The sequence below is a fragment of the Mesocricetus auratus genome, unplaced genomic scaffold (assembly GCF_017639785.1).
Source record: "Mesocricetus auratus isolate SY011 unplaced genomic scaffold, BCM_Maur_2.0 Super-Scaffold_100028, whole genome shotgun sequence".
Classification (NCBI taxonomy): domain Eukaryota; kingdom Metazoa; phylum Chordata; class Mammalia; order Rodentia; family Cricetidae; genus Mesocricetus; species Mesocricetus auratus.
The window spans coordinates 7,401,298-7,420,043 of NW_024429209.1; the positions used below are offsets into that span (position 1 = coordinate 7,401,298).

At 39.3% G+C, this 18,746-nt stretch overlaps 1 protein-coding gene across 4 annotated transcripts in view; it reads right to left on the reverse strand.

Moving 5' to 3' along the window:
- The window catches only part of Chd6 (chromodomain helicase DNA binding protein 6), a 177,951-nt gene that overhangs the window by 90,097 nt on the left and 69,108 nt on the right, over positions 1 to 18,746 (reverse strand). For all 4 annotated transcript variants that reach the window (XM_040733013.1, XM_040733014.1, XM_040733015.1 and 1 more), the window contains 5 exons: positions 18,396 to 18,545; positions 6,022 to 6,084; positions 5,261 to 5,319; positions 4,524 to 4,641; positions 133 to 219 (listed from right to left, as the gene is read on the reverse strand). In XM_040733013.1, the coding sequence (XP_040588947.1) occupies positions 133 to 219; positions 4,524 to 4,641; positions 5,261 to 5,319; positions 6,022 to 6,084; positions 18,396 to 18,545 (477 nt within the window). The remainder of the gene's footprint in view (positions 1 to 132; positions 220 to 4,523; positions 4,642 to 5,260; positions 5,320 to 6,021; positions 6,085 to 18,395; positions 18,546 to 18,746) is intronic.

An 18,746-nucleotide genomic window follows, 5' to 3' on the forward strand; every position in this document is an offset into this window, starting at 1 on the left:
GTCCCTGAAAGCCCACCCTGCATGAGAACACATGAATGCCATTAGAACAAAAACCATTTATTGGTAAGTTGTGTGTGTGTGTGTGTGTGAGGGGGGTTAGTGTTTCATGAAGGCAAATGGCAACACACCTACCTCCCCTGTTTCTGCATCCTTGGTGTGGGCCACCTCTAAGATTCGATCGATTTCTATATAGTCTGGGTTGAACAAGTCTTCATCAGGCTGAGGCAAACAGAATACAGTTAACATGTGTAGCTTTCTCCCCTCAACTCTTAACAACCAGGTTTTATTTTTAAGTTGCCCCTATTCTGGACTCTTATGAGAACACACAGACAAGAGGAGTACTTGAGAATAAGTCATTTCACAGACATTTTTGGAAAACTGTCCTCAAATCCTGCTTTTCATGACTAAATTTAAAGGATCCAACCACTGTAGTGGTTGAACCATGGCCAAGTAAGACCTTCTATAGTAATATGCAAAAGTCAGCTGAAATGCTCCCTTTGCCTTATATATAGTTCATTGTTCCCTTGGTGACTTGGAATGGCAATTTCTTTTTCCAACACCAATAAAGTTCTATTTCCTGATGTAAGTGATAGTTACACATTTTATTTTGCAAAAACCCACTGAGATGTATACTTTGAATTTATTTACTTATGTTTATACACATTATGCTTCCAAAAGGGCTGGATTAGATCACATTTAAGACTATTTATGCATCCCAAGTTCTACAAACTACTTTCAGTTAATCCTTATAGAATAAGTGCTAGAAGTACTTATGCCTCCATGAGTGGAGATGTTGGGCAAAGGCTATATATGTATGTATATATGCATGCATATATATATATATATGTATGTACTTATCACCTATTTATAATGGATCTTCTAAGATCAAAGTATAACATAACAGCAGCTAAAAATACTGTTTTGGACACCATCTTAAATATATTAACTATACACACACACACACACATATATGTACTCATGATGTGTATGCTCATCAAAGCACTAAATTATACCCCTAAAATTATAAATATTATTAATTATATCTCCATAAGGTTGAAAAACAACAACAGCTGTCAATTTGAAGTGTTCTTCAAGGCATGTATTAAGAGTCCCTCTATATACATATGAGCACACTGAATCAGTAGTGGCTTATCCAAGTGGTCCAAGGCTACCCCCTGTCTTGTGTGTGTACACGGTCTGGGAGAAGTCCTAGAAGTTTGAATCCAAACTCTGACCAATACACACTACATTTCCAAATTCTGCACTGACTCAGTCATGTTTCCATCTCTGTGTCACAATCTCCAGCTATAGCAAAGCCCTCACATCATGCTGAAGGATGGAAACACTAGGCATAACAGCACTCGTCACAATGCAGCCCAAGCAGAATGACTTGGCATGCAGCAAATTTGTGGGTAGTTAAACTGGCAGTCCAATCATTTTTTTCTACTTTAAAATTATAAAAACGCTGGAACACTAATGTAGGCCATTAGACTTACTTCTCTATTTTACTCAACCTAGACTATGCAGACAAGCCTAAACTCTTTCTCATTGCTCATCTGACACCAATGTGATGATAAGGAAGTCTGGCTTTCCAGAGTGGATTTTGAGTCAGAAGGCACCTACTTCTGTGGTATATGTGAACTCTAGAGTGGCGTCTCAGCTCTGTGTTAGATATCTTATAAAGCAGCTGGAAATAATGAGCATGAAAATGGTCAATCCCAAATTCAATCTCTATTCATATCACAAATTATTTATCATTTATTGAAGTTACTAATACAAACACCAAATAGTTGAAGTCCTTCCACTATTACTCATCCTCAATTCTATGATGTACTTGAATCTTCTCAAAAGCCTATTCCTGGAACTAGAGATGGTTCCACAGTTAAGAGCACTGGCTGGTCTTCCAGAGGACCTAGGTTCAATTTCCAGTACCCACAGTGCAGTTTACAATTGTAACTCTAGTTCTGGGAGGTTTTATGCCCTTTTCTGGCCTCTGGTGCAAACATACTCAGGCAAAGACCAATCTACAAAACCACCACCACAACAACAACAACAAAAAAGGCCTTTTTTTTCCTACTAGTAAAAACTCCTGCTATATTATTCTAAGACATACTCAATACACTTTCCTGTCTGCAACCAAGGAAAAGTTACTCTCACAGAATTATCAAAAAGACAGAAATTGTGCAGTCTTCATTACTAAGTTTAGATTTTATTTATTTATTTTTTAAAAGGGTAAGTGCAGAAGGGTCTGAAGCAAGGAACTGGTGTAATGAGCACTGACCCCATGCCTACTTTCAGTGACAAACAGACTGTCTGTCTCACAAGGCTTAAAAATGAAAGAGCCAGACATGTAAACAAGTTACTACACTGCAAACCCTTGCTAAAATAGAGGTGTGAAAAAAAATGTTCCAAGAAATACAAGAGACTATCCAATGGGTTCACAATGGTCCTTCTTATTTAGTAATCACCTTCTTTTCCCCAACTCTGTATTTCAGAGGAATGTGCCAAAACGCTTCTCATGAGCTTTAAACCACCACAGAGAGTCTGGGTCAAACTGTTATCTTACTGGAGGGTGTGTGATTTAACCCAGAGCATTGGGCATTCTAGGAAAGAGTGACAGCACTGGGCCAAACATCCAGCAGTAACTGTGAGATTACCCTGAAGCAACTTATCAATAGCAGAAAGGACCACAAAGTGAATCACAGTTGGGCAAACAGATGAGCAATTTACTATAATTGATGGCATTTGAGTGTACTCTTAGGCTCTAGTAAGGCTACTTTTTTGTTTGTTTGAGACAGGGTTTCTCTATGTAGCCTTGGCTGTCCTGTATGTAACTTGCTCTATAGACCAGGCTGGACTTGAACTCAGAAATTGGCCTGCCTCTGTCTCCCAAGTGCTGGGATTAAAGGTGTGTGCCACTACTGCCCGGCTGTATTATTTTAGGAATAATTTTATTGTCTCTTTCCATCAAAAGTTAATTGTATAAAGTTATATATTACACATAAAAAAAAGGGAGGGAAGGAGGGAGGGAAGAAGGAAGGAGAGAGAAGTGTGGTGCTGGAGAGATGTCTCAGCAGTTAAGAGCACTGCATGTTCTTCCAGAGATCCTGAGTTCAATTCCCAGCAACCACATGGTGACTCACAGCCATCAATAATGGGATCTGATGCCCTCTTCTGGCATGCAGATGTATATACAGATAGAGCACCATATACATAAAATAAATAAATCTTAAAAAAATAACCTATTAGCATTCCTTCAACCAGAGAAAGATGATATAATAACCCCATATTTACTCAAGACATTTTCTATGAATTATTATTATATTTCTTTTCTCTTGCACTCCAGTATGGAATTGTCCAATGTACTGTTGGAGCCTAGCATTTTTTTAAACTAACGACAGTTTATAACACTAAGTATATTTTCAAAGCACCAATAATTTTCTTTACTATCATTCTCGCTAAATGTATATAACTTAGCAAATGACTATTATCTAACATTGTGTTTGCTTTTAATTAACAGTATAAGAAACTTTTAAAATAGCTAATTCTTTGTTCTTGATGATTTCCTTTAAACACATGACAAAACTAGACTTTCTGGGGAAAAGGACACACAGATTTGGGGCCAGCTGATAGGTCAGACCTAATCACAGGAAGGACAAGTAAGCTGTGTCCCTTCACTGTTCTCATCAACAATGGCCTTCAATCCCAGCAACTGAGAGGTAGAGACAGGTGGATCTCTGTGAGTTCAAAGCAAGCCTGGTCTACAAAGAGAGTTCAAGGACAGCCAGGGCTGTTACACAGAGAAACCCTGTTTTCAGAAAACAAAACAACAAAACCCAACAACAAAACAAAATGGCAACAACAAAAACAAAACAAACAAAAACCCCAAACTGTAAAATTCCTATCTTATTTGGACTTCTTTTGGTTTCTAACAAAGCTACACATTTTGGTATGCCTAATGACCAGCATTTCCTTTTCCCTAAATTCCTTGCAATTTGTCTACTTACGTTTCATGTCTGGTACTTTTCTTATTAAATCTGTATGGCATATGCCTGGGTAGACACATAACTTATGTGCATGTGTAAATACAAACATTCTTCTGCTGCACAAGAATGTATAACATGCAAGTATACACACATACGTAATTATGGAAGATGCATATATAAGCAATAATCATATTTTCTATTTATGTGAGCTGTTAGTTGTGTCTTCTGATGCATAGTGACCTCAGATCTAACGCTTAAACTCACCAGTCTTTTCTCTTGTTTTGAAGTTCTCAAGCTTAGTTATTTTCTAATATTTTTGGTTTACATTCAAACTTCAAGGGGTTTTTGGCCATCAATTGTGTACATATTGTTCTCACTTGAGCTGTCAGTTTGTAAAGTTTAGTGAATGAGGGACTGTTATTCTCTTTATCAGCATGCATATCAGACTTGACCAATAGAAATATATAGGACTTCACGCTAAATATTTAGTGCAGAAAGAAAAGCAGCAATGAAATAAGTCAATACACATTGCTTTACCTCAGTAAAAATGTGCTTCATCTGGGCCTGTTTGTTCCTAAATCTCTTGATCTTCTGTGCGATGCGGGGATCCTTTTCCAGCTCTTCCATTGTGGCCCATTTACAATGTAAATAGGAACTATCCAAAGACATACAATTGTGAGACAAACACAGCAAAATACTACTGAGGTTTCAATAAAAAGCATCATACACAGAAGTAGCAGGTGTCTGTTGTGATAATGCTGGACAGGGCTTAGAAAGACCTTGCCCTAAAGAGCAATCATAAGATTGTTTTCAAACCACTAATTTCTCTGCAGGTTCCACCAAAACTGGCTCAGAGGAGAGAAAGGGGCAGACTTGATAGGCAAACTATCAAATACATATCAGTGAAAGTGGACAGGTAGCAGGAAGGAGAGAAATCCAAAGGAAAAAATAATTATATATAAACATATATATTACAGAACAGCTTTTCCACCTTGGGTACTCAGAGAATTTTTTTAAAACACATCAGTCCTTAGGGCCCACTCTGACTATAAATCAAGTGGTCTTGGGCAGAGTGAGGGCTTTGATAGTTTTTAAAAGTCTTCTGGGTGATTCTATGTGAAGCTAAAATGAGTAACATTGCCTAAGGTGAACTTGAATCAGTCAAAATCATGCCATACGGGCCAGTTTCTGAAACTATAGAAGATAATGAAGTATCATGGGAAAGTTTTATTCATATAAAATTCAAATACATGTAGAATATCAAATAGACATACAAATTTCTATACTTAACGTAGAACAGTTCTAGGTCAAATGGAGGTTCTCCTGGGTGAACCTGTAACCAACAATAAACAGTTATCAGCCAATACCCCAGGAAGTTCACCCATATAAGCCAAACAAAACAGGTGAACCAATACCTCTGCCTCATTTCAGCAGGGATTTCTGGAAAGTATTTCTTATTATCGCAGGTCTTTTCTTACAAACTAACTGCTAATTGTAATCCTAACTCTAAATTTTCCAAGAACTAGATGCACAGCTACTCAATAGAGTAGACGGGTATGAAAAGGGACCTTTGCTGACTTCTTTCCAAGGTCCACATGGAAAAAGTTTTCAGTTCAGGCTAGCCCAGGAAGCAGAATGTGAGGACCATGGCATGGTGCCAAAATCTCTGGATGGCTTACCCTGATTTTCTCTCCACATGGAAACAATAGGGAGGTTTACACTGAAGTAAAGATAAGCCACATCTACACTGGCACCAACACACTGCCTCACTCAAAGAACTTTCTCACCTCTTCTTGACCCCTAGGGACTTTTAATAGGCTACAACAAAAGAATAAAAACATCTTTGTTGGATTCTATGGGAAAAACTATCAACTGAGCACTTAAGACATTAAAGAACTTAGTGTCCTAAAACCCTCCACAAGAACAATGTTCTTCACAAGCTCTCACACTAGCCAAGGATGAACAGAAGGCAAATTCTTCTCCACAGAGGTGGTGTCTATTAGTAACAGAAAAGCATGAAACAGGAGCCACCAACCTCCTGGACAGTCTTAGATGCCAGGATCTTCTCAATGATGTTTGCATCGTCTTCTGGAGGCTCCTGAAGACAGAGATTAAAAAAAACAATAATAATAAAAAGTTAACAGTGTCTGAGAGAATAACTCTAAGAATGAGGTCAGAAGATTTTCTGAGTTCAGGAATTTTTTAATTTTGGAGTATCTGTATAGAGTACTCCCAGAATAGTTGTAATTCAAAATACTGAAATCTACAACTCACATTGACACTCAAAGGTTTTAGATCTGAGAACACTCTGGACCAGGGATGCTCAGCTTATCATACGTATCTACTGCTTCATTCAGAAATAACAGCACAGGGCTAGCAGGACAGCTTGGATGGTAAAACTTCTTGCAACAGAACCCTAACCACCTGATTTGGGTTCCCAGGTCCCACAGTAGAAGACGACGACTGACTTCTGAAAGCATGCTCTGACCTAAAGTCATCACTCCTAATCAATCAATCAACTAATTAACTAACTAATTAATTAATTAATATGTGAAAGTCCAGACTCCCTAGGAAGTTCACAAATACTGCAAAGCTAGAATTCAAACAGTAGGGTTCTAAGTTCTGGACAAAGCCTTTATCGTACAAGCTGTTAAGACTAACAACCAATAAAATTGCTCCTAAGATTTCCTATTTTTGTAAAACTTACACATTTTGATGCATAAAATTTTCTATAATAGAAAAGAATTGTAGTACCCAAAAGGTGGAACACTTTTTAAGGATTTGGGCAAGGGCCTGAGGTTTGGAATGAAGACAAAAAACAGAGGGTCATTCTTGCAAGGAGAATACCGTTTATTACGACAAGAGGGGAACATTATATACCAGTTTTTACCAGTTAATAGGCATGATGAAAAACTACCAAAGCCAAAAGTTCACGTTCCCAAAGCCCTCCAACAACAAGGATAGGCGGATAACAGAAACTTACATTCAGGCAATAAGGATGGGTATAGGTAACAGGAACTTACATTCAGGCCTTATTAAAAGGAGGGGAACAAGAGGTAAGCTCCTAGTCACAAGCTGGTCAGCAGATCCCTACGGGGAAAGGGTCCAACAAAGAATCTTGGGGTGAGGGTAGGTGCAGTGACTAAGGGCACCTGTTACAAAACTTAATCAGAGTTTGATAACAGGACACAAGAGCAGAAAGAACTAACATTCACAAATTGTCCTCTGACCGCCATCCCTGTACCACAGCATGTGTATGCACAATATAAAGAAGGAAATAAATGTAATAAAATAAAGAGAAACTTGGCGCCTTACATTCCAATCAAAAGATTCCAATCAACTAATACCTACCAACTACTGACTTCAGCAAAGTCAATGACTATCTCTTTATTTCTGAATAATTGTTGAAGTGGTAGGAAAAAATATGTATCACCAGTTTACTAGAATAAAACAGCACATGATTTTTTTAAACTGTAAAATTAAGGTATAAATAATTTCTATTAAACTGCTATTTCACTGACAATCCCAAATGAAAATCGATTCCAAGGTTCCTTCCCACCCTAGTCATACAACCAAAATTCCCAGGCCACCAATCTCCATGAACTCTTAAGAGCATTCATGGTACAAAAACATCACATGAAAACCAACAGTCTTAGGAAGGATAAGCTTATGTTTAGCTTCTTTCTGGACTTTGTACAATCTCCTTTCAGTGGTTTTATATGTTCTATGACCTTTCCAGATCTACTTTAATCTAAGACTTGAAACAGTACAGAAAAGAATGTTCACCACAACAACCTGACCAATTGGAACATTCCAGAAGAATGAGTGTGCTGCTTATCGACTCCATATTCAATTATTCCAAAGCCCACATCACTATAGAAAACATATTTTTCAGACTATTTTAATCTTTGTCTGTCTGTCTGTTTCTCTGTAACTTTGAAGCCTGTCCTGGAGCTCGCTCTGTAGACCAGGCTGGCCTTGAACTCACAGAGATCTGTCTGCCTCTGCCTCCCAAGTGCTGGGACATAAGGTGTACATCACCATTGCCTGGCTACATTCATTAATTCTAATGGTTTCCAGATTCTTTTGAATTTTCTACAGTAATTCATCTATAACTAACATCAGTTTTTATGGTTTTTGTTTTTTGTTTTTTTTTGTTTTTTTTTTTGAGAAAGGGTTTCTCTGTGACTTTGGAGGCTGTCCTGGAACTCACTCAGTAGACTAGGCTGGTATCGAACGCACAGAGATCTGCCTGCCTCTGCTTCCCAAGTGCTGGGATTAAAGGCGTGCACCACCAACGCCCAGCTAACATCAGTTTTATATATTCCTTCGTTATCTTTCAACTGTTTGTTTCTTTGTGTGTGTGCAAGTGTGCATGTGTGCAGGTGTGCATGTATGCATGTACATGGAGGTCAGACTGATATTCTTGATCTTGGTTTTGTTTTTTGGGGGTACAGTGTCTCTCACTGAACATTCCACAGACCAGCTAGGATGGCTAGTGAGCAAGCTTCCAGGGTCTGCTTGTCTCTGTCCCTCCCCTAGGTTACAAACCAAAAGCCACTGTCTTTATTTCAGTGCTGGTGATACAAACTAAGCCTTCACGCTTGTAAGCAAGCACCTGCCAACTAAGCTATCCCCACAGTCCCAACATTTTATTTCTTCTCTGCCTTCCTATGATGGCCAGGTCCTCCAATGTGTTTGAGAATGTAAATGACTATATAAAGAATCATCTTACTCCCAAATTCTGAGTGAATATATTAACTATTGCATACATGTTTAATGCTATTAGCTATAAACATTTCCCTAATAGTTCTTGAAATGTCATCTTTTGTTTCCAGAGTGCAAGATAAAATCTTTTTGGTACAATTTATCTTCATATACTTTTCCTGGTTAAGGTTCATCAGACTCTGAGTCTATTGGCTAATATTTTCATCAGTTTATTGAAGTCAGTCATTAATTCTATCTTCAAATGCTGCTCTGCTCCAGTTTCTTCTCTGCCTAGGAATACAGTCAGAAATGCCTTTACACTGACTCCTGCTATTCTCTCATGCTTTGCTCCGTTGGAGCTATGCTGCCTTTAGAAAACTTCATTAATGTCTCATATTCACTAATCCTATCTTCAAATTCACTAATCTTATCTCTACTGTATCTAACTTTATTTTAAAATCTGTCCACTGTATTTTTTCATAATTCTAGATGGATGACTTGACTGCCATAAGAGACCCAATTCTCTACCGGAAATTTATCTTGCCCATCTTTCCCATAATATATCATCCACAATTAAGTGCAAGTTCTGTTTTGGTTACCTAGGAACATCTAGTTATTTTTTATTCTATGCTGGACACTGAGGATAAAGAACAGTTCCAAATAATAGTGTTTATCACAATGTTTCCTGTCTTCTCTTAGACAGAGGAGTAAAGGGGACAGATGATCCCATCTAGTCAGTTGAGCTGGGTCAGGACTGGGAACTAAGATTTATTCCAAAGGAGGAAGGCAAGAGAGGAAAAAAAAAAAAACCCAAACCTCCCCAAACTATTCAAATGATTTTACTTTTCCTCAGGTACATGCATCCACAGTCATACTGAGAAAGGCTGGCACACATGCCCCACAGAGAGTTTCAGTTGAGCCTTGTATTCTATAACCCTAAAGAGGTTAATATATAACAACTATTTCAACTGAAAGCCAGACTTTTGTGGTATGATATCTTTTTTTTTTTTAAGAGAAGCATCTTGCTATGTAAAATAGGCTGCTCTCAAAGTTACAATGCCCCTGCTTCAGCCTCCTGGGTGCTAAGATCAAATATCCAAATACAGGGCTGGTAAAATGAAACTAAAAATGTCTACAGTAAGAAGACTTTAACCAAGTATCTTGCTCGATCTGGAGGCAACACAGGAAGCTGGGCACTTCACCAGAAGGCAAACTCAAATTTTATACTTTCACAGTACTTAAGTCCCCAAATTTTCACTAAGGTAGAACAGCCCCTGCTTTGGGACTTTGGTACTTCCTTTAAGCCCCAATAATTTCCCCAGCTCTGAATTCTCAAATCACTGTCTGGCTCTGAGCACTTGTCTTCAACCTAGATGCAGTCTCTGACTCTGGGCCAATCCTGACTCTCTGGTCTCAGAACTAAGTGTCTTCAGAGAAGACAACCAGCAACTGTCAGTTCACCTAAGAACTGTGCTTCCCTGCCTGTAATCATCAGCTCATCTAATTCCTATGTCCAAGCTACTTGATGTCTTTAAAAAAACAACCTTATGTTGGTTTGCCATAACCCAGCAGGCAAAATCTTCTAATATTAACTTACATTAACAAGGTGCATGAGGCTTCGGTTTAAGGTTTCTTTCCTTCTAATCCTTTTTTTTTTTTTTTTTTACTACAGTAATTTCGAAGTGATCTCATCTAGCCTCATGATTTTAAATACTAGCTGTATTGTGATGCCTGCCAAATTCACACATACAGATCAAAACTCCTTTCCAGACTACAGGCTTATATTCTAATTATTTCTTGCATCCTTATTTAGGTATCTTAAGGTACTTTAAATTAAAAATTTCTAAAAAATAACTCTTGGTCTGATACATTAACAAGTCTCCAGCCCCCAAGTCCTAATCCCAAAATCTATAACTCTTTCCCATTCGAGTTAAAGGAAACTACCTTCTCAGGTGCTCAAGCCAAAACTCCTGATATAATCTTGAACTGTTTTCTCTCCTCATACCCATGTGTGGTAGTCTGAATAAGAATGGCCCTCATAGGCTCATATATCTGTATGCTTAGGCCCTAGTTTCAATTATTTGTAAGGATTAGGAGATGCAGTGTTAGAATAGGTATGACCTTGTTGGAGGAAATGTGTTGCTGGGAGTGGACTCTTGAGGTTTTAAAAAACCATGCCAGGTCCCCTTTCCTTCTCTCCTGACCACTCTCCCACCCCTGCCTTCCGCCTGCAGATCTAGATGTAAAGCTCTCAGCTACTGCTACAGTGCTACATAGGCTGCCATAATATTAATGGTCTAACCCTCTAAAACTGTAGATGTTCAAGTCCTATTTAGCTTGTATTAGGAAGCATCCATGCACATACATGCTATCAACTGCTTCAAATACCCTTTTATTTTTACCTAACAAAGAGAATAGGTAACAGGTTTTCTAATGACAAGATAGATTCTTAGCAGAGTATTTTACTAAGATCAGAACTAAGGACACGTTAATACATGGATGAGGAAAGCACTGCATTTTACTCTTACAGGGCTTAAAACATTCATCGTAGAAAACTTTCAAGTTCAAAGGAGTTGGAAATTCAATTCCAATATAATTTCTCATCATTGGAGATCAGCACCAGAAAAATTAATGTTCTGTCTTTTAAAAAGCACAGTTATAAGGAAACATTTAAGACATAACCAACACTCAGGTAACAAAACAGAAGTCCTCAAGTCTTTGGCCCACCAGAATAAAATAACTACAAACTTCTCATTTATCTAAATTTCTTCAGAATTTTGCTATCCATGAGCACCTATAAATGACAAACTTTTTAAAAAAGTTATATAAATGGACTTGAATTATAAAATATTAAAAATTAAAAAAAGAATAAGTAGTGATTATCAAACCACTATGAACCAAGCCAAGTATGGTGCTACACATCTATAATTCCAGCACTCCCTCAGAGAGGCTGAAGCAGGACTGTGTTATGCCTCTGTTATACAGAGATGTGTTGCAGGATATTCTATCACAGTGTGAATCCAAGTTTGCATATGCGTTTGTATTAAATAAAGTAACATTGGGTCGGGAGGTGGAACCAGCAACACGTTGGCAGAAAGTAATCAAAGAGAATCAGAGGGAGTCTGGAAGACAGAGACACACAGGAAGTAGTAGGGAGGGACTTTGAACGTGGTAGTTTCTTTGGTTTGGCAGAGGGGAAGGAAGCACTCTTTCTGAGTCACAGGCAGAAAGGGAAGATCAGCTAGCTGCTCCTCAACCCCTCTGAGCTAGCAAGTTTTTTACCCTGGCCTCTAGCTCCAGAGCTCTATTGGTAAATAGAATGACAGAGATTTATTTAAAAACTACAGTTGGTAACAGCAGGAGGAGGTCCATAACTGCAGAGACAATTACTGGCTGAAACAGCAGTAGATTCAGGTATAGTCACTGTGACCATGGAAAAACAACAGAGATGCCGTCGGATAATAAAAAACAGGGTTTTTCTTTTTTCTTTTCTTGCCCATCTTAATAAAAGGAAAAGGCAATTTTAAAATGTGCATTCCTAAAATACTTATCAAAGAAAGAAGGAAATGAAGTATTAGCATCTCCCCCCTCTAAACTTAGTTTGCGTATAAGCAAGATCACGTGTGTATAAACATTCATTCATTTTACACAGATATAAACTAAATTTGCCTGCCAAACACTCCCATAAAAAACCATCTGCTCTTAAATATTTCCTTTTTTCAAATCATCCTTCAGAGAACATTTTAATTCATACCTCTGTGTATTAGAGACTCATATCATTTAGAAATTTTATTCTCAAAGAAAATTTCACAAATTTAAAATCTCACTTACTCCCACCACAACTAATCATGCCATGTAATTCTTTTTAGCAAGCAATAAAGATGGGTCTAGCAAAAAGTAAAACTCATTTCAAATTGTTAAGCTTTTACCAAATGCCACAGAGAGCTCAAAAGTGGTTCTGAGCTTGACCCCAGCGCTCCAGCAATCTCATCAATGGAAGACATGATGAACACACTTGTCTTTGAATGCCTCAGAGCAAATGCTTAGTACAGCAGAAACTGCAAGTCTGGTAAGAGTTTACAATTAGGCACCAATAGCAGATGGGACACTATTTAAGAGGACACTAAGGACACAGTATGTGTTTCTACATGGGATCTTAACAGTCATCCTGTCTTCCTCAGACTCCTTTAACTCTGTCTCTATCCTCAGTTCATCATGTCTGATATCAGCAATTAGGAAGTGTGAAAGAGTCATGGAATACCAGCAATTCCTCTAGTATTTTGGGAAATCAATGTGGCACCAGATTAAGAACAGAGATCTGCAGCAGGGAATTGAGAAAGAATGCTGTGGTAATTTGATGACACTCACCTGAGCAGAAGACGACAGCAGAGGAAACTGCCTGAAGAGAACACATGTGGAAACTGGTTGTACTCCATGAAGAAAAGAGAAGACAGGAAACCATCAAACCTGCCTATCCTTAGTTAGGGTCACTACTACTGCTGTGACAAAACACCACAACCAAAGCAGTTTAGGGAGGAAAAGGTATGTTTAGTTTACAATTCTATCACTGTTTATCATCGAAAGAAAGTGAGGACAAAAACTCAAACTGGGTAGGAGTGTGGAGGCAGAAGCTGATGCAGAGACCACAAAGGAGTGCTGCCTGCTGCCTTGCTCCCCTGTGGCTTGCATAGCCTGCTTTCTTGTAGAAGCCAGGACCTCAAGTCCAGAGGTGGTCCCATCCATAGAGGGCTGGGCTCTCTCCTATCTATCACTAGTTAAGAAAATGTACTGCAGGCTTGTCTACACCTTATGTACCAAGGCATTCTCAGCCGAGACTCCCTCTTCTCTGACTCTAGCTTGTATCAAGTTGGCATAAAACTAGCTGGGCGGTGGTGGCACACACCTTTAATCCCAGTACTCAGGAGGCAGAGACAGGAAGATTTCTGTGAGTTTGAAGCCAGGCTGGTCTGCAGAGTGAGTTCCAGGGCAGCCAGAGCTGTTACACGGAGAAACCCTGTCTCAGGAAAACAAAATGAACAAACAAACAAAAGACTAGTCAGCACACTGCCTAATAGTGAAAGGAGCCCAACAGTAAAGAGCTCAAATCAAGGCCACGGTATGGAATCAGGGACACAGGTACAGAAACACCGAACAGTAGCAAGGGACCTGGCAGAAGGAGGTCTGTCTAAAGGCCCAAGTGACTGTGTTATAGTAAAAAGTATGAGCACCACTAAGAAAAATAATATGAGAATCGGAAAATGAAGAAAACATGTGCCTGGCAAAGCAAAATAATCTTTTCTGTCATTTAACTTAGAAGTCAAAAAGAAAATATAGCTGTTTGCCTAATGAGCTTGAGTATATTCATTCATTAAATACATATATACATAAAATAAAGTACAAGGATATATATTAACTATGAACACAAAGCTGTAGCTAAGTGGAAATTATGAAAAATTAAAAGATGATTCTGTTTGTAAGTTATTAATCCAAGTAACAGGCCAAACAAGGGTGATACTAAAAACAGCGTAGCATATACAATGAAAACCCATCACAAGCTGTGAGTGGCTCAAGAGTTCCAGCTAACTCAACACTGTAAATAAACACAACAGCGACAAAGTGCTGTGAGAAGTTTCATCTCAAGAACGCTCCTGGAGCTTAATTTAAAGACACAAAGCTGTCTCTGAAGCAGCTCATGGTTTAGGAGGGGAAAAACAACAACAAACAAAAAAGAAGTTAGCAGGTATTCAAAGGACAGTGACAGGGTTAATTACATACAGTAGAGCAGGTGAGGGGAGCAGGGACATCCTCAGAAGGGAAACCAAATGCAGTCTGTACCCATGGGGAAAGACCAGGGAAGAAGACTCCAGCCCTGCTGTGCATGGCAAAGGCCAGAGAAGGAGATCCCAGTTTGTCATGCATGCAGAAAGGTCAGAGAAGGAGAATCCAGCCTACCATGCATGGCAAAGGCCAAAGGAGGCCACTGAAAGCACTAAAGAGGAGAACCCAGAGAGTTACATGGCAATGGTATGAGCTGATGCTTTATTCAAATTAAGTCTTGTAAAAAAATCTGCTATCAGTAAGATCAAGCAGTTAGTCAGATGTCACTGAATGGACTTTTTTTCTTTAAATGTGGCCTCAGCTATTCTAAAGACCAGGGTGGCTTCTCAAGTGCCAGGAGTAAACATACCCCAGGTCCAGCACTCAAAGGGTCTTACTGGAAAGGCAGAAGAAAAGTCCCAGCTTCCTTAATGATCTGTTGTGCCCTGAGGATTACCCAGAATCCTAGAGAGAATCTATGTATTGATGCTTTTTGTTAGCTTGAGAAATTAGAACTCTCTCCAAGAATTCCACATGTAAAAACAATGCAGAAGAAGCTGTTTTGGTTCTGCAGCAGCTACAGCTGATTCTGAAAACCTCTCAACAAGCTGCCCTCTCGAGACTCAGGAAGCTTTGACCTTAGACTTTAGATCACATATTCATACGACTGCCACTTAGAACAGCAAAACTGATAAAGCATATCAGGCTCTTTCTTGCTTAAATTTGGTGAAATTTTGGGACACAATTAACACAAGATCAAATTCTATCTCTGTTTCTCCATATAAAACTCTCTTTACTAATATATTTAGAGAGAAAAGACTTGATAAAATTTCTGAGATCATCTGTCAGATTAGCAACTGCTACCTTCAGACAGTTGAAAAGTCATAGTCATACCTGAAATATGATAAATGGTTTAGGATAAATTACTTCTATTACAAAATAAAATCCCTTGTAGTGTTTTAACTACCAATTAAACCATAAAATGTCCAAGTCCAAATAAGGCAACACATTCCCATGACTCCAAGCAGTCTTGCAAGAACTGTTTTAACTATATTTGAAAAGTACTGCAATGACACACACATAAGTGTTTATTCCTATCAATCACCATGTTCATTGGCTGGATAACCTTAGCAGGGGAATTAATCATCTGAGCTGTCAGCCTCTACCTATCTACGACCTGGATCATTCTGTGCCTCATTTCTTAACTGTTAAGTTTGGACAATACGTGCCTGCTTCTTGCTACTTTCCTTGTAAAAACTGAAGAAAAGACAAGTGAGGTAACATGAGGGTGCTTTAGGCTGGAGGAGTGGTGGCTGAAGGCCAGGAGTCACCAGCTTCTGTAAGAACACAAGCATCCGCGAAGGATGGGTACCTACCTGCCTTGCTGCTACTATGCATTGAGCAGTAGGTTCTGCCAGTCAGCACCAGGGTTCCAGAATGACAGGCAGACTGTGTCCCAGAATGTGTTACTGGCAACAACTCCCATGCTACACCCACAGCATGATTCTGCATTTCCCTTTCTTATCTTCTTTAAACCAGATACTTGGCACAGACCTCCTCAATTAACACCCCCCAAACCCGCATTTGCTTGTATGTCTGCAATCAAATCCCAGTGCCATCATTCTCCTCAACAAATGCTCCACAATGGAAGAAAATGCAACTTAAATGCAGATAAGGTCATTCTGTTCTTCTCTCTCTCTAACTGAATCTAAGATATAAGGGCCATACACGCTAGATGAGCAAGGCTCTGCACAGTGTGGCTCCTTCTACCTTTCAGCCCTTACATCTCATCACTGCACAAATCACACCCCTGCGGCCAGCCATGCTTATCTCCACTGGTCATATCATAACCTACGGCTGACTATCAGGAAATGTCTCTCAGGCCTTCATCTTCTGAATGAACCCGTATCTACTCCAGCTTCTGTGTGGTCACTATGTCCACTATACTTGTAGGCTGTACTGATCAAAGTGTTAGTAAAGCCATATGTCCTTCTACCATAAAGAGCTCTGTGGTGCAAACAATCATCTGGATATTTACACCTAAATCCCAGACACTGGCCTTGTAGTAGGCTCACAATAGGCATCTTTCAAACCACAGTTTCAACTACAATTACGAGTTCATTTGATTTCATTATCTGATGGGGGCATGTCCCTTTGTATATATGTTTCTCTTACTGGTTGATGAATAAAACACTGACTGGCTAGTAGCCAGGCAGGAAGTATAGGCGGGGCTATGAGACAAGGAGAATGCTGGGAAGAGGATGCAAAGAGAGGCCACCAGGAGACACTATGTAGCTGAGGAAGGAGTAACAGGTCTGGACCCTTCTCCAGTAAGTTAAGACCATGTGAAGATACTCAGATTAATAGAAATGGGTTAATAATTAATAGAGAGAGCTAGTCAATAAGAAGCCTGAACCATCAGTCAAACAGTTTTTAACGTCTCTGTGTGTTTATTTGGGGCTAATTGGCTATGGGACCAGGCTAGAAAGAAACTCCAGCTACAATTATCTAGACAAAAATTTACTAAGTGACTTTGCTCTAAAATTTTCTATTATTATTTTATGTATATAAGTATGTCTGTGCACTATGTGCATACATGATATCCAAGGAAGCTAGAAGGTGGTATCAGGTCCCGTGGAAGTGGAGTTACAGATGGTTGTGAACCATCATCTGGGTGCTGGGAATCAAACCTAGGACCTCTGGGAGAGTAACTAGTGCTCTTAACTACTGAGCTATCTCTCCAGTCCAAGACTTACTTTTTAAGGAATTATAATATATGTTAGATGACACCTGTGTGGAGGTCAGGAGGCAGCTTGTGGGAATTTGTTCTTCCACTGTGTGGGTTCTGGGGATCGAACTCAGGTTGCCAGACTCAGTGGAAAGTGGTTTTACCTACTGGGTCCTCTGGGGAGTTTTTGGGAGGTAGGGTCTCAACACTACAGCCCAGGCTGGCCCAGAACTTGCTACATACTCCAAACTGACTTCAAACTGATGGTTATACTCTTACTTGAGTCTCCAGAATGCCAAGTATAGATGTTATTTAACATATCCAGCAATAATCTTACATTCTAATAATTTTTTAAAAAATTAGAAGACACACATTTCAATAAAATTATCAACTGTGGTTATATCATGAAGGAAATAAGCAAGAAACAATCACTGGGATGAGAAATGGAGGTGCTATTTTAGATAAAAGAGGCAAGAAAGACCTTTCTACAGAGATCACATTTTATGTGAAACTTAACTGAAAGTGGCTCACTTGTATAGTGTTGGTAGAGAGCATGATAACAGGACAGCACAAGTCAGGGCTGTAGATGGGTAGATGAGGTGGCTAGCATTTCTTTCTTTTTTTTATGTCCAAATTTCATATTCATATATGTATATATACATACATACATACATATATATAGTATTTTTTATTTAACTTTTTACACATGCTACTCTCGGTTCCCTCTCCCTCCCCTCCTCCCCCCGCTCCCCCATTCCTCACAACCCCCAACCCACTCCATCTACCCTCCGCTCCCCAGGGAAGGTAAGGCCTTCCATGAGGGATTTTCAGAGTCTGTCATATAATCCTGGGCAGGGTCTAGGTCCTCATCCATGTGTCCAGGCTGAAAGAGCATGCCTCCATGTGGAATAGGTTCGGAGAGCAACAAGAGGGAAAAACCATTTCTCTAGAATGGCTATCTCGTGAAACAGGGAGTGTAATCATGTGGATGTTGTTGAGAACAAGGAGTCTGAATTTTATTCCAAATGCAGTAGGAAACACTTGAAAGGTTACCACTAGTTACAGCCATCTAACTTATACTCCAGTGAAGAGACATAGAACAACTCTTTCAAGTAGGCCAGGATGTCTTTTCAACCAAGATCATGCAAAGGATGTACCTCTGCCTGCCAGGCCAACGTAGAAGCTGAGAGCGCAGATGTTCGGCCAGCTCCCAGAACAGCAATTGTTTCCCCATCATCATCCACCACCTTGAAGTCAAGATCCTCATTGTATTTTCTGCGCTTCACTTGCCGTCCTGAGCGCCGTTTCTGCAAGACAAACACATTTATCAGAGCAGCTGTGAGTCAAAAGCAAAAACTTTCACACTAATATCATATACATTTAATAATAGGCCAAGCATGATTTTGTCAACTTCCAAAAGTTTTTAAGAACTAAATTCATGCAGCATGGGATCTAGCTAAGTGAGGGAGAAAGTGATAGTATGACCTCTGAATTGCCTGATCCATTAA